Source organism: Phocoena sinus, chromosome 9, assembly GCF_008692025.1.
Source record: "Phocoena sinus isolate mPhoSin1 chromosome 9, mPhoSin1.pri, whole genome shotgun sequence".
Taxonomy (NCBI): domain Eukaryota; kingdom Metazoa; phylum Chordata; class Mammalia; order Artiodactyla; family Phocoenidae; genus Phocoena; species Phocoena sinus.
Genome location: NC_045771.1, coordinates 48,086,397 through 48,103,356, shown reverse-complemented (window position 1 = coordinate 48,103,356; position 16,960 = coordinate 48,086,397). Strand labels below are relative to the sequence as shown.

At 42.3% G+C, this 16,960-nt stretch overlaps 1 protein-coding gene across 3 annotated transcripts in view; it reads left to right on the top strand.

Moving 5' to 3' along the window:
• Positions 1-16,960, top strand: part of CREB5 (cAMP responsive element binding protein 5) — a 417,963-nt gene that overhangs the window by 144,315 nt on the left and 256,688 nt on the right. For all 3 annotated transcript variants that reach the window (XM_032643594.1, XM_032643595.1, XM_032643593.1), the window contains exon 5: positions 16,779-16,951. In XM_032643594.1, coding sequence (XP_032499485.1) covers positions 16,779-16,951 — 173 coding nt within the window. The remainder of the gene's footprint in view (positions 1-16,778; positions 16,952-16,960) is intronic.

Genomic DNA, 16,960 nt, shown 5'->3' with positions numbered 1-16,960 from the left:
AGTGTCTTATAGTTTTCTGCATACAAGTCTTTTGTCGCCTTAGGTAGGTTTATTCCTAGGTATTTTTTTCTTTTTGTTGCAATGGTAAATGGGAGTGTTTCCTTAATTTCGCATTCAGATTTTTCATCGTTAGTGTATAGGAATGCAAGAGATTTCTGTGCATTAATTTTGTATCCTGCTACTTTACCAGATTCATTGATTAGCTCTCGTAGTTTTCTGGTAGCATCTTTAGGATTCTCTACGTATAGTATCATGTCATCTGCAAACAGTGACAGCTTTACTTCTTTTCTGATTTGGATTACTTTTATTTCTTTTTCTTCTCTGATTGCTGTGGCTAAAACTTCCAAAACGGTGTTGAATAATAGTGGTGAGAGTGGGCAGCCTTGCCTTGTTCCTGATCTTAGTGGAAATGGTTTCAGTTTTTCACCATTGAGGATGATGTTGGCTGTGGGTTTGTCATATATGGCCTTTATTATGTTGAGGTAAGTTCCCTCTATGCCTACTTACTGGAGGGTTTTTATCATAAATGGGTGTTGAATTTTGTCAAAAGCTTTCTCTGCATCTATTGAGATGATCATATGGTTTTTATTCTTCAATTTGTTAATATGGTGTATCACATTGATTGATTTGCATATATTGAAGAATCCTTGCATTACTGGGATAAACCCCACTTGATCATGGTGTATGATCCTTTTAATGTGCTGTTTGCTAATATTTTGTTGAGGATTTTTGCATCTATGTTCATCAGTGATATATGGTGGTGCATTTAATGTTTCCCAGAGGTCTATGTAGTTTTCTTTCTTTGTGACATCTTTGTCTAGTTTTGGCATCAGGTTGATGGTGGCCTCATAGAATGAGTTTGGGAGTGTTCTTCCTTCTGCCCTGTTTTGGAAGGGTTGGAGAAGGATAGGTGTTAGCTCTTCTCTAAATGTTTGATAGAATTTGCCTGTGAAGCCATCTGGTCCTGGCCTTTTGTTTGTTGGAACATATTTAATCACAGTTTCAATTTCAGAGATTGTGATTGGTCTGTTTATATTTTCTGTTTCTTCCCGGTTCAGTCTCAGAAGGTTGTGCTTTTCTACGAATTGGTCCATTTCTTCCAGGTTGTCCATTTTATTGGCATATAGTTGCTTGCAGTAATCTCTCATGATCCTTTGTATTTCAGCAGTGTCAGTTGTTACTTCTCCTTTTTCATTTCTAATTCTGTTGATTTGAGTCTTCTCCCTTTTTTTCTTGATGAGTCTGGCTAATGGTTTATCATTTTTTTTATCTTCTCAAAGAACCAGGTTTTAGTTTTATTGACCTTTGCTATTGTTTCCTTCCTTTTTCATTTATTTCTGATCTGATCTTTATGATTTCTTTCCTTCTGCTAACTTTGGGGTCTTTTTTGTTCTTCTTTCTCTAATTACTTTAGGTATAAGGTTAGGTTGTTTATTTGAGATGTTTCTTGTTTCTTAAGGTAGGATTGTATTGCTATAAACTTCCCTCTTAGAACTGCTTTTGCTGCATCCGATAGATTTGGGTCGTCGTGTTTTCATTGTCATTTGTTTCTAAGTATTTTTTGATTTCCTTTTTGATTTCTTCAGTGATCTCTTTGTTATTAAGTAGTGTATTGTTTAGCCTCCATGTGTTTGTATTTTTTACAGAGTTTTCCTGTAATTGATATCTAGTCTCATAGCACTGTGGTCAGAAAAGATACTTGATACTATTTCAATTTTCTTAAATTTACCAAGGCTTGATTTGTGACCCAAGATATGATCTATCCTGGAGAATGTTCCATGAGCACTTGAGAAGAAAGTGTATTCTGTTGTTTTTGGATGGAATGTCCTATAAATATCAATTAAGTCCGTCTTGTTTAATGTATTATTTAAAGCTTGTGTTTCCTTATTTATTTTCATTTTGGATGACCTGTCCATGGGTGAAAGTGGCGTGTTACAGTCCCCTACTATGATTGTGTTACCATTGATTTCCCCTTTTATGGCTGTTAGCATTTGCCTTCTGTATTGAGGTGCCCCTTGTTGGGTGCATAAATATTTACCATTGTTATATCTTCTTCTTGGATTGATCCCTTGATCATTATGTGGTGTCCTTCTTTGTCTCTTGTAATAGTCTTTGTTTTAAAGTCTATTTTGTCTGATATGAGCTTTCTTTTGATTTCCATTTGCATGGAATATCTTTTTCTATCCCATCACTTTCAGTCTGTATGTGTCCCTATGTCTGAAGTGGGTCTCTTGTGGACAGCATATATACGGTCTTGTTTTTGTATCCATTCAGCCAGTCTTTGTCTTTTTGTTGGAGCATTTAATCCATTTACATTTAAGGTAATTATCGGTATGTATGCTCCTACTACCATTTTCTTAATTTTGGGGGGTTTATTATTGTAGGTCTGTTCCTTCTCTTGTGTTTCCTGCCTAGAGAAGTTCCTTTAGCATTTGTTGTAAAGCTGGTTTGGTGGTGCTGAATTCTCGTAGCTTTTGCTTATCTGTAAAGGTTTTAATTTCTCTGTCGAATCTGAATGAGATTCTTGCTGGGTAGAGTAATCTTGGTTATAGGTTTTTCCCTTTCATCACTTTAAATATGTCCTGCCACTCCCTTCTGGATTGCAGAGTTTCTGCTGAAAGATCAGCTGTTAACCTTATGGGGGTTCCCTTGTATGTTATTTGTTGTTTTTCCCTTTCTGCTTTTAATATTTTTCTTTGTATTTAATTTTTGATAGTTTTGATTAATATGTGTCTTGAAGTGTTTCTCCTTGGATTTATCCTGTATGGGACTCTCTGCACTTCCTGGACTTGATTAATTTTTCCTTTCCCACATTAGGGAAGTTTTCAACTATAATCTCTTCAAATATTTTCTCAGTCCCTTTCTTTTTCTCTTCTTCTTCTGGGACCCCTATTATTCGAATGTTGGTGCATTTAATGTTTCCCAGAGGTCTCTGAGACGGTCCTCAATTCTTTTCATTCTTTTTTCTGTATTCTTCTCTGCAGTAGTTATTTCCACTATTTTATCTTCCAGGTCACTTATCCGTTCTTCTGCCTCAGTTATTCTGCTATTGATTCCTTCTAGAGAATTTTTACTTATTGTGTTGTTCATCATTGTTTATTTGCTCTTTAGTTCTTCTAGGTCTCTGTTAAATTTTTCTTGTATTTTCTCCATTCTATTTCCAAGATTTTGGATCATCTGTAGTATCATTACTCTGAATTCTTTTTCAGGTAGACTGCTTATTTCCTCTTCATTTGTTTGGTCTGGTGGGTTTTTACCTTGCTCCTTCATCTGCTATGTGTTTCTCTGTCTTCTCATTTTGCTTAACTTACTGAGTTTGAGGTCTCTTTTCACAGGCTGCAGGTTCGTAGTTCCCGTTGGATTTGGTGTCTGCCCCCAGTGGCTAAGGTTGGTTCAGTGGGTTGTGTAGGCGTCCCGGTAGAGGGGACTAGTGCCTGTGTTCTGGTGGATGAGGCTGGATGGTCTGGTGGTGATGTTCTGGTGGATGAGGCTGGATGGTCTGGATGGTTCTGGTGGATGAGGCTGGTGGTCCTCGTCTGGTGGTGTGATTTGGGGTGTCTGTGAACTTATTATGATTTTAGGCAGTCTCTCTTCTAATGCGTGGGGTTGTGTTCCTGTCTTGCTAGTTGTTTGGCATAGGGTTTCCAGCACTGTAGCTTTCTCGTCGTTGAGTGGAGCTGGGTCTTGGCGTTGAGATGGAGATCTCTGGGAGATTTTTGCTGTTTGATATTACGTGGAGCTGGAAGGTGTCTGGTGGAGCAATGTCTTGAACTTGGCTCTCCCACCTCAGAGGCACCTGCCTGATGCCCGGCCGGAGCACCAAGACCCTGTCATCCACATGGCTCAGAATAAAAGGGAGAAAAAAAGAAAGAAAGAAAGAAAGAAGGAAAAATAAAATAAAATAATTAAAATAAAAAAATAATTATTAAAAAAAAATTTAAAAAGTAATGAAAAAAGAAAGAAAGAAGAGAGCAACCAAACCAAAAAACAAACCCACCAATGATAACAAGCGCTAAAAACTATACTAAAAAGAAAAAACCCCAAAACAAGTGGGCAGACAGAACCCTAGGACAAATGGTAAAAGCAAAGTTATACAGACAAAATCACACACAGAAGCATGCACATACACACTGAGAAAAAGGGGGAAAAAAAAATATCGTTGCTCCCAAAGTCCACCACCTCAATTTGGGATGATTCGTTGTCTGTTCAGGTATTCCACAGATGCAGGGTACATCAAGTTGATTGTGGAGATTTAATCTGCTGCACCTGAGGCTGCTGGGAGAGATTTCCCTTTCTCTTCTTTGTTCGCACAGCTCCTGAGGTTCAGCTTTGGATTTGGTTCCACCTCTGCGTCTAGGTCGCCTGAGGGTGCCTGTTCTTTGCTCAGACAGAACGGGGTTAAAGGAGCCGCTAATTTGGGGGCTCTGGCTCACTCAGGCCGGGGGGGAGGGAGGGGCACGGAGTGCGGGGCGAGCCTGCGCGGCAGAGGCCGGCGTGACGTTGCACCAGCCTGAGGCGCACCGTGCGTTCTCCCGGGGAAGTTGTCTCTGGATCACGGGACCCTGGCAGTGGTGGGCTGCACAGGCTCCCAGGAGGGGAGGTGTGGAGAGTGTCCTGTCCTTGCACACAGGCTTTTTGGTGGCGGCAGCAGCAGCCTTAGCGTCTCATACCCATCTCTGGGGTCTGTGCTGATAGCCGCGGCTCGCACCTGTCTCTGGAGCTCCTTTAAGCAGCGTTCTTAATCCCCTCCTCGCGCACCAGGAAACAAAGAGGCAAGAAAAAGTCTCTTGCCTCTTTGGCAGCTCCGGACTTTTTCCCGGACTCCCTCCCGGCTAGCCGTGGCGCACTAACCCCCTGCAGGGTGTGTTCACGCCGCCAACCCCAGTCCTCTCCCTGGGATCCGACCTCCGAAGCCCAAGCCTCAGCTCCCAGCCCCGCCCGCCCCGGCGGGTGAGAAGCCTCTCGGACTGGTGAGTGCTGGTCGGCCCTGATCCTCTGTGCGGGAATCTCTCTGCTTTGACCTCCGCACCCCTGTTGCTGTGCTCTCCTCCGTGGCTCCGAAGCTTTCCCCTCCGCCACCCGCCGTCTCTGCCCGCGAAGGGGCTTCCTAGTGTGTGGCAACCTTTCCTCCTTCACAGCTCCCTCCCACTGGTGCAGGTCCCGTCTCTATCCTTTTGTCTCTGTTTTTCATTTTTTTCTTTTGCCGTACCCAGGTACGTGAGGAGTTTCTTGCCTTTTGGGAGGTCTGAAGTCTTCTGCCAGCGTTCAGTAGGTGTTCTGTCGCAGCTGTTCCACATGTAGATGTATTTTGATGTATTTGTGGGGAGGAAGGTGATCTCCGCGTCTTACTCTTCCGCCATCTTGAAGCGCCTCCAGCCATTGGATTTTTTGTGTATTTTTTCTTTTCTTGAATTCTTGTTTTAAGAGTAAGGGTCAGAAGTGGTCTGGTGCTTTTGCAGTGCAATGAGTGAGGGAGGGGTGGATGTTATGAATGGGAACGGATGGATGAAGTAGGGAAATGTGGACTCACGGAGGCAGAGTTGTGATGGCAAACAGAGTGGTCATGCCTCAGACATAGGCCTCACTGGGAGATAATGTTTGAGCAAACTTTTGGAAAAAGTGAGGGAGGTAGCCATGACGATAATGCGAAGAAGCCTTCCAGCCTGTGGGAGCAGTGGCACCAAAGCTCCCATGTGTTAGCAGAACCTCAGGGAGGTCAGTGCAAGTCTGCAGCAGAGTGAATAAGATGAGAGGGTGGTAGGAAATGAGGTCACAGTGATGGGTGATATCTCGTAGGTTGGGGGATGTACCTTGCAGGCACTGTAAACATGGAAACCATCTCATTGACCCCCCATTGCACTTCTCTGGACACCTAAGGATCCAGAGAACCCAGGTTCCCAAAATTTTTTAAAATGGGCCCTTAATATTCAGACAGGATTTCCAGAAGCTTCTTTGGGGATTGTCATCTCCAGTTGTGGCCAGTTACCCTGCGCTACATAAGTGCTGTTTGGTTCGCTGTGGTCAAGAGAAAAATGTTATCTCTTTATATCAGGATTTCATCGAATAAGACAGACTGAATTGCTCACCAGTCACCTGTGTTGCATTATGCATTTGGGTTTTGCTCTAAGATTTAAACAGCAGTAGCTGTGATTCAGTTTCCTTGGAAGCAATGGCAGTTCAAGGCTTATCCAACAGCCAGTTTCCAGGATAGAAATATGCTGCTTAATTAATATCGATCATTAGAACAACCTCATAGGAACTTAGGTTAGTGAAGTACTAAACAATTTACAAAGCAAGGCCACTCATGGAGAGCCACCTGACGGGTTCCACCAGCAGCACAGTGAAGTTCAAGCCTCTTCATTTGCTATTGTTTCAGAGGAGGAAGTCTATCTTGTTGCACATTTTCCTTCCCGCTGAGGATCACATTTCTATTTTATGTTCAGAGAGCATAATGTTGCCAAATATTCAGGAATGCAGATGCCCAACCAGTGCTCCAGGCAGGGGAGTTTTGAAGCAAATTCATTTTAGTGGGCCAGCCCTACCTTCCAGCTCTTTTGGCCAGGAGAGAAGAGCTGAGGAATAGGGGCCTGGGAAAGGCAAGGGAGGGTCTCTCCTCAGACCTGTGCTGTATCATTAGCAGCTTTCAAGAGAGCACTCCCTTTATACTTCTGGACATTAAGCAAGTACTTGATTTTCTTTGACATGGTGAAGAAATAGACCTCAGCATCCCTGTGGTAGTTTTACATGCGCTCTTATTTTTAGTACTTTTATATTTCCTGGTAAGGAAGGGAGAGAAGTTTGTTTAGTGATTCTAGAATGGACCACTTGCCTGCTGCACAGCCGTACCAGGTGCTCAGTGTGACTTCTCAGCATTTCCCTGTGTGCTCAGTGCTGCTTTCATGATATTAAAGCCCCTTTTCTTCCTTATGCCACACAGAAGCGCCAGCATGGCAATGCCATTGGTGCCATCTACTTACCTTTCCTGCACCTGCCTCAAGACCCCAATGTTTTGCTTGTTTCTAATCACTTCACTTTGGCTTTTTTGGGTCTGTTTTCTAGTTGCTAAGGAAGGCCCGTCTTGCCTCGCTTCAACCAGGGCTTGAGTTGACCAGACACCTGGTGGTTTGAGGAGACTGCTGAGCTGTGTTCTGGCCTCTGTGTGTTGATAGGACGTATGAGGACTCAAACCCACAAATGTTCCCTCTTTATATCTTTGGCTTAAGATGACCGTGTGCCCAACTTAGACAAGAGGAAATTGTAGACTGATGGCTCTTTATTTCCGTATCATTACCTCGGAAATCATAATTCATGTATCCGTTCAATCATTGGTCATCTAGTTCTGTGCCAGGCATGGAGCTTAGGCACTAGCGATAGAAGAGAAAACGAGGCAGGCACTGTCCCTGCCTTCCTGGAATTTATAATATGGTGAACTGGAAATAGGAAGTTACTGTGTGATCAGGAGAAGAGGTGATAAAGCTCTGGAACTTGTGGGAAAGCAAAGAAAACAGCTATGGGAATCGTTATGGAGGTAGAAGCAACAGACTGAGGAAGCTAAGAAAGATCATGTGCTTAATGGTGGATCAGATGCAAACCCAGACCTGTTGACTAGCCCTTTGCCCTCCAGACTGTGGTGTAATCAGCTCTAGTTGATGCTTCTTTCCCTCTTTCTTGTGTGTGTGTGGGAAGGTATTTTTCTGACTCATTTGTTTTTCATCCCCTTCTTTCCCTGGATTTCCATATTCCCTCTAAACTGTAGGTCCTCTAAGAGAGTGCCTACTTTTCCTTTTTTGTCTTTCCACAGTATTAGTTACACTTACTATGTATTCACTCAGCAAACATCTATGTGACAGGCGACAGGCATTGTATTAGGCCCTGAGGACAATGATACGAAATCACACTGTCCCTGTAACCAAAGTGCTCACAGCTAGAAGGGGAAAACTGACCTGAAGTATATAAGTAAATGTACCCGTGTGTTACAGGAGCTTTGAAAGAAGTATGTATGGGATAAGATGGAGGACAGAGGAGTGGTTAATTAATTATAATATGGTGACGTGGAAATAATGATGACAGTTACACATTGTGATGTGCTATAAAGGCAAGGATTGGGGTGCTGAGGTAGAAGATGACAGGGGGATGGATATCTCTAGCTGGGGAGGTAGTGTTAGCATTGGTAGTCATCATGGTAATAATAATTATAATAATGGCTACTAACACTTACTGGACATTTAATGTGTCCAACATTGCACTCAGCTCTGTATTTACATTACTTAAATTAATCTTTATAAAAATCTTACAAGGTAGGGTTGCTCCTATGTGACAAATGAGAAAAATAAAGAGATGCTATAAACTCGCCCAAGATCACACATCATTCATTTCTTCACCGAATAATTGAATTTATTACACATCTACGAAGTGCATGACACTGGCTGTTGTGAGATGAACATGGACTATTCCCTCCTCCAAGTTTCCTGGAGGAAGCATTTGTGAAAATAAGTCAGGCTTTCTAATGGAGTTGTGGACAAAGCACTGTGGGAGAGCAGAGCAGGGAACTAACGGGGCCAGAAGGAGTGGGGGAAGTCTTCATAGAGGAGGGAGCGTCAGAGCTGGATCTTGATGAATGAATTGACTGCAGAGAGGAAGTGCTGTGTGCAAAGGTGAAAAAGAGACATGAAATGGTGTGGGATAGTCAAGAAGCATTGAGGTCTGTGTGTGTGAGTGGTAGGGGAGGGGATGGGGAGGATGGGTTGCCAGGAGGTGATGTGGGAAAGATTGATGGGGACCAGTTTGTAAAAGGCTGAAGTCAATGGGAAGGTACACGTAGGAGGTCATGGATGGCCAGCAGAAGTGTTTAAGTAGGCTGGTGCCATGAAGGAATGCACAGCTTTCTGGAAGAAGATTCTTGAGAAATGAGGAAGCTTACCAGTTAGCAGTACAACGTACAGTATCATTTTCAGTGGAGTTAAATGAATTTCTAACTTCCAGGATATCTGTATATACAGCAGCCCCAGAAATTTGCTCCACTGTAATTCTAGTAACCTGAATGAAGTCCTAGTGCCGTTTCATTTGTTCTATCCCATAAGATGATATTTAGCAGAAGCGACCAAGACGGTAACGTGGGAGATAACAGCAGAGACACGGACAGTCCAAGGCACTGAGAATCTGAACAGGAAGGAGCAGGATCTTTGAGAGACACCCCAAAACTCTTTCTCACAGTCAAGGGTGGCACCCGAGAAGACATTTATTGTCTTGAGCATTTTACTACAGTACTAAATGAATAGCTATAAAATGCTTACAGGGATGCTTCAGGGCTCTGCTGCCTCAAACCCGGTATTAGAAAGGATAACAGAGGTCTGGGATTGGAGGAGAACATGGACCAGTCAGATGGATCTTGCTGCTCTGTATCCTGCAGACTGACGTCTAGAGCCCCAGTCAGGGGGACTGCCTGCTTCCTGGAAATGTGTGAGTGGGCCAAGGCCACTGAGGGTTACGTCAGTGTGCGAGCTGCCTTTCTACCCATTGCAAGGGAAGTTGCCTTAGAAGTTGAACTTGATCCAGACGTCAGAGAAATGGTCTCTTTCTCAGGCTTTCCCTGAGCTCTTGGAACTCTTAAGGAAGGTGAACTAACATCAAAGAGTGAGCTAGTGATGGTTGCTTGTTTGTTTTGGTAATTTGATAACAGTATTGATCAACACTTTTTGAACTACAGTCTTCCCTCCCTAATCCTAATCTGCACTATTCATTGTAAATCAGTTTAGAAATGCCTGTGCAGCCAACATGACCTCGAGACAAGGGTCGCTAATCAGTTACTTTGAAATGAATTAATGTTGTATCCCCAGGCTTTGCTAGGTGTGAAGACAGTGGTGATGACATTGATCCAGATTAATGGTATGATAGATAGACTCTAGTTCTCAGGATCACATACCAGCATCAGTTAATAACTTCTTTTAATGTCCTTAGAAAGGATATCAGGTATACTTCATTTTTTGCCGTGTCACTTTCCGCTAGAAAATATTTTTACAGAGAGACTATAGAGGCAGTGTGGCTTAGTAGGTAACAGCCTGGATTCTGAAGCCAAACTGCCTAGTTACGAGCTTCTCCACTTATTGGTTGTGTGACTTTGAGGACACTTAACCTCTCTGTGCCTCAGTTTCCTCATCTGTAAAACGGGGATAATAATCATACCAAACTCCTAGGCTGATGATAAGGATTAAATGAGTTTTCTGACATATGGTCATGCTGTGTAAGTGTTAGCCATTATTTATAGTATTTCCATTAATATCAATCACAGGGAGTAGCCACCCAGAATGAACCATTACTCTCTGAGCTTCCCATTCTAAACTTTACTAAAAGGAAAGAAGGACACATTTGCTGTCAGGCACTATGATGGAACATTTGTTATCTCACGTGAAACTCTACAATCCGGCCCATTAGATGATTATCTCCATTTTAAAGATGAGGAAGGTATGGCTCAGAGAACTTAAATAACATGCCCCAGATGATATAGAGCTGAAGTGAACTTGAGCCCAATTGCAGTTCTCATGTTTTCCTTCTGTACTTTTGTTCCTTTTAGAACTCTCCAGGGATAAGTAGCAAACTCTGAAAAAGCAGAATTAAAAGTACATGTCAAAGCTAGCATTTTCACAGTACCCTGTGCTCTCTTCTCCCTTCCTCTCCTGCAGAGGTTGCCTGAGATGGTGTCTTATCTTATGTGGTCCATCTTGCACTGTGTGACTACGCCAAGGAGAGAGAGGCAGCCTGCGTGTCCCCTGGTCTCCCCCAGCCCCCTGCCTTGCCTCCTCTAATACCTCACTGGTTCCTCTGTCATGGAGCAGCCCACCCTCTCAGTAAGATTCAAAACACTCCTACTGTTCCAGCTCCCAAGAGCACCAGAAAGGAGTCAACACCCTCTAGAATCCCTCCTACACCTCCAGAGAGCCTAGTGCCTTCTAGAAGATTAGAACCTTTGTTATTCTGTGAAAGTCTCAGAGACCTTTTGGATGCAGTTCCTCGATGTTTACATCTGGGAAGTTCTGAAAGTCTTCATAACTGCCCGGGCATCATTAAGATGCAGACAATTCTGAGATTGCACAACTCAGCTTGTAAACACATGTCGGGATGACCCTGGCTCTTTGTAGAGAAACTTATAAAGTTTCTACACCTTGGCAGTTGGAAAGAATATAGATTTGAAGATAACATTTTGGTACTTCATGGGAATCAACATCATTTTGCCTCTGTGCTCCAAGCTTCACTTTCACTGGTGGTCCACCTCCTTTCATCCTTCATTACCACACCCTAAAATTATAGTTGTTTGTAAGAGCATGGACGTACATTCATATACATCAGGTTGTTTTTTGTATATTGTATTCCAAGCCCATGCATGCAGGACAATTACCACTCTGCCTCCAGCTCACTGACTATGCAGTCAAGACTCATTATTACCCTGGTTCTCATCCCATTCACGCCCTTCATGTCTCAGAACAACAGTGAATGGAGAGCAAGGTATATTGCAGGGCATGAAGGGAATAAGAAGGCCAAGGACATGGGGATAAATTTGAACTAAGGAGGGGAAAATTTAGGTGAAGATGGTTTGTCTGAGGAACTTTATCATCTTTGCTGTTTGAGAAATTTTACTTTTTGTTAGCTGTTTCTTGAATCGTGATCCTTGGGTCTGGTGGAAAACGGTAATTTTTGGAAGGCTTATTTCTGCAAAAGCTTATGGTTACGGAGAAAAATCAATGTTTGTAGGCCCGTGAATCAGAGTCTAAGGAGTCTGTTTGGATATTTAGCGTCTCATAAGATGTAACGTAGAAAAGACTTGCGGAGCATCAGAGCTGTAAAAGATCATGGAGACCATGTGGTCCTCACCCCTCCTTCTAGTGATGAGGCTGTGAAGCCAAGGGAAGCTGAATGATTTATGCAGGTTACATGGCTACAAGGAGGGTTAGAGAGACTGAAGTAGAAGAGACCTCCTGACTCCTAAACCAGTATATTTTCAACATTATCACACGTTACTAATCATTTGGAAGCATTTGAACCAAAGTATGAACCGTGTATTATGAGAGAATCTTAGCAAGAAGAGACCTTGGAGGTCATCTAGTGCCATCTCCCTCCTGATGCAAGAATCCTCTTAGTGACATTAACAGATGGCACTACTCCCAACTGATGCTAGGACTTTATAAGGCAACTTGTTTTATCTTTGCCTATCCCTACATATTGGTAAATTTACCCCAACAAAAGGTCGAATTTCTATTTTTAAAGCCTCTGTCCAGAAGGAGTGAGTGTGGCCAAAGGGGAATGGAATGGTATTAGTGATGGTGTGGAGTTTTACTCTTAATGTAAGGATAACAATGCCTATCTTGTAGGGTCAGTGTGAAGATCAGAGGTGCAGTTTATAAAGTATCTACCATAATAGCTGCTTCAATAGGTACTCAAATTTTAGTTATTGTTGGCTTTTGTCATCGGGATCCCATTTTTTGAAATTATGCCCTCTGGAGCGACATAGACTATGTCTAATCCCGCAAATATTTGGAAGGCAGTTAGCATGACCTCTAAGCCTTCTTTTCTTCAGACTAAATATTCCCTGATTCTTCTACCATTCTTCCTGTGATGCATTTTGGATGCCTCCATTGCTTTCATTCCCTTCTATTTGTCAATTTTCCCCTTAAACTGTGGTGGCCAAGTGTGGTCAGTCTGATGTGCTTGACAGTAGAATAATTACATCCCTTGATCTGGACATCACACTTCTCCTACAACAACCTAGATTTATGTTAGCATTTTTGGAGGCCAGATCACACAGTTGGCTCAAGTAAAACCTTGTTCTACTATCCAGAATGTTAGCGACGTCTCCCAACATTGTGTCACCCACAGATTTGACAAGCATGATTTTTACATCTTCATCCAAGTGGTTGATAAAAATGTTGAACAAGAAAAGGCCAAAGGCTGAGCCTCCCGGAACACCTCAGATCCTTCCCTGCATATTGACATCCAACCGCTGTTTGGTGACGTTGTTTCACCAGCTCCAAGTCTACTCACCTATGCTAACAAAAATAACTCAGCAAGATATAGTCATTCTTTGTGTTTTTGAAATTGGATATTTATTTAAAGATAAAATGCCATTCTTTTATCAAGGAAGACAGGTTTTGAACCCATAATTGGGAAAATGTGAACTCAGAAGTAATTTCATGTTTGAGTTACTATGTAATGCTGACAGAAAAAAAAAAAAAAAAAACTTCTCTTAATGTGAAATGATAATTCTCGCTTATATTTGTTTATTTTTCCAAAATGTTTTGAAATTATTCTCTGGGTCTGGGTGAAGGAGGCTGGAGAATTTGCAGATTTCATGCGTTAGGGAGAAAGGAGATTTTTGAAATATTAGGATATAACTTTCAAGAGCTTTTTCCATCTCTGGTGGAGATCACAGAGACAAAGAGATCTCTTAAAAATGTTGGTGGGGGAGGGTGTGAAGTATATCCTAGATAGTCTTTTTTTATTCTTTTTAATGGTTCTCAGAGAAGATTCTTAAACTTTTTGAGGAGAGAGTTATTTCTTTCTCTCATTTAACATGCTTTATGCTGAAGAAATCAAACCAGTGTCTTTGCACCAGGTTTCAGAATTTTTGAACCAAGTTTTTTTTGGTTTCCATGGTGGAGATTAAGAATGATTATGGACATACCATTTGAGCCAAAGTGCTGAAAGGCTTGAAGCTCGTTTCTTGGTATCTTCCTTGAAGGGCTCGTTTAATGTTTTCTCAAAGGCTTTACTTTCTAATCTACGTTCCACGTTTGTGGCTTTCTTCTTAATTCTAATCCTCTCTATGTCTCTACCCCATAATCAAACAAGTATGTTAACATCTAACATATCTTAACATCTTTTATTGTGATCATGCTTTGAGATTTCAAGGTAAATAAACAAAAGAGTTAGCATTCTCAAAAATCGCCCAGGTAATAAAAGATAAGATTTCATTATACTGAATATTCTAGGAATGTCATTTTATAATTTACTCATTCTCTCACTATTTACTGCAAGCCTACTGTACCAGGCACTGATCTGGGCCACGGAGACTCAATGCGGAGTAAAGTTGGACTTAGTCTCTTCTCTCATTGTGCTTAGATTCTAGAGGGAGAAACAGATATTGATCAAATAATCGAAGACAATTGTAAACTTGTGAAAAGTGCTGTGAAGGAGGGGGAGATGGTGCCCCTCATTGGAGAGGTCAGGGAAGGCTTTCTCTCATGATGCTTAGTTTGTGATTTGAAGGTGGAGTCTGGGGAAGAGTACAGGTGGCAGAAAACAGCATATTCAGCTCTGCGCTGAAATGGAGCATCTTCAGTATGAGAGCAGGAAAATTCATGCAGGTGGAGTGAATCGCAGAGAGCCAGAGTGAAGGTGGTGTGAGATGAGCAGGGGAGGTAGGAAGGGTGTCCTACAGGCCTTGGAGGTCACACTGAGAGTGCTGTCGGGGTCTTCTGAACCATGAGAAGCCACCTAAGAAGCATGGAGAGGGTGGGCCATGTAGCTGGATTTGCGTGCGATGAGATCAGTTTTGCCTTTTGAAAGGGTGACTGTGGCTGTATTATGGGAAAGAGGAGGAACGGAAATCAAGTGAATGACAAGGAACCAGTTAGGAGAGCACTTGTTTAATCCAGGAAAGAAGATGGTGGTTGGGTGGAAGTTGGTGGAAAAAGAGACGGAAAGAGAAGGGTGCTTACATTGACTTCATGGTACTTGGGGACTCCAGGTGGGGGTGATAGAAGAGAGGTGCCAAAGGAGGGTTCAGACATTTTATATTATTGTTTGTGAACTTAAAGAGAATATTATTTTAAAAATTGTATAGCTCTATTGATAACTTTCACTAGCACAGCACAACAGGAATAATAAAAAGAGAGTCAGAAATCCTTCTGTGCCTCAGATCTATTATTGACAAAGTAGGTGACTGTGAACAGGATGAAAAATTTCAAATATCTTTAAGGATCTAAACACTGGAAAGATAATACTTACAATGTTTACTTCATCACAACCTCACTAAGACCTAGAGAAATAAGTTGGTGAAGGTTCACTTTCGAAAGAAATAACGATTACCTTTATTTTCGCTATTACTTTTAGTTTGATTCTCTACGCCTCTAGATCCTATAAAAAGAACTCAAGCGTATCCCTGTGCTAGCCACCCCAATACAAATCACCATTTCCTTTCATCTCACTTTAAGCAACCACAATATTCTCCCACGTCAGAAAAACCTTCCAGTGTATAAGGGGAGCCTTTGGATCATGTGTGTGTGTCTAAGCCTGTTCATGCCTTCGGGATCTCAAGACAACAGTCGGCTTACAGTCTAAGCCAGGTGCCCAGTTGCCATCTGGGCTCCTGACAAGCTGTGTGGTCAGGGTATAGAAATCAGAAACCTGGGAAAGGTGCAGTGTGATGGACACAAGCACCCCCGATACCATATATGTTATCACCGTCATTTAACACACAGTGCAGGAAATCCTGTTCTTTCCAGAAGAACTTCAAAGAACCACTACTAGTAGTCCTGGGTAACTTTTTTTTTTTTTTCTTTGCCAAAGCGCAGACAGATAGATATTTTTCCTCTAGTAAATGGCTAGTGACACTCCCATTTCTTTCCTGTCATCCTCAACCCATTGTCCAATTGCCCTCTCAGATTTCCCTACCCTTCAAGGCTGAAGGGCTGTCCCTGGCTGTTTCCAGAGGCCCACTGACTTATGTTGCTTTGCCCTGAACTTTCTTTTTCTCTTCTAGGTTCTGAATTTCTCACATTTCAGCCCCACCATGTTGATCAGCCCTCTTCCGCCTCAGTGTGAATCCTCTCTTGTTGTCCCATTGACATTCTTTTCTAGGAAGAGCTGTCTTTTAAGCCAGCTTTATCATGCATATTTTACCTTAGTTTTGAATTTTAAACAAAGAAACCTTCGTTCAAGTCATCAGAAATAAATACATGATATTAGGTCCCTCAAGTGACTCAGTTGTGTCATTATTTTCTTCACTACTTTCATGCAGTGTTTGTTTACTAACTGCCTGCTGTGCTCTAAGCACCATGGATAGAATAATGAACACAGACATTCTATATTCTTGAGGAAAAGACAATGAACAAGTAAACAGACGAGAAATCATTGTCAGTATTCCATCATTCCACCAAATTGTTAGAGATTGATTTTATGGAAATACAGCAGAGTTGTAACTCTCACTCCTGTCATTGGATCCCAGACACCCTGTTGTCTTTTCCAGTCGTTCATCCTCAGTCCCCAGGTTGTTGAGCTTGGGTCATGAGTACCCGGATTATGATTTGGAAAAGTAGTTTCCTGGAAAAAAAGAAGAGGTGGTTAGTCTTATAGGACTGAAAAAGAAAAAATAACAAGTGTGCTTGTCATTCAAAGCAGGGTGCTGAATGGCTCTTTGCTAAATCATAGTATTATGCACTTACCACAGAAATCATTTTCAAATGCAATATATATCACACCAAGTCAGAGCAGATATGCACTAAACATCCCTGATGTAAACCTCCCATTGGGATGGCGGCAGGGTGATTAGCGAACTTCCAGGTATTTTCTTATGTGCTTTCCTCTTAAGGTGGATAGTTATTTTTCATCTCATCGTAGCTGTAAGTTGTACCAAAGATAAATGGACCCATGGCTTGCCAGAAGCCATAACTCTTGTATTTAGTTGACATGACCAGATTCCCCATTTTGGCCTTTGAGAGCTTGAGAGTAGACTAAAGCATTCACCTCTTCTGACCCTTTTCCCTCTGTCTTCTGTCTTCTCTGGGCAGAATATCTCGATGCATAACACCGTTGGTGGGGCCATGGTGGGGCCTGGAGCTCACCAGCTTGGCAGCACCCGGATGCCCAACCATGACACCAGCGTTGTGATTCAGCAAGCCATGCCGTCACCCCAGTCCAGCTCTGTCATCACACAGGCACCTTCCACCAACCGCCAGATCGGGTAAGGAGA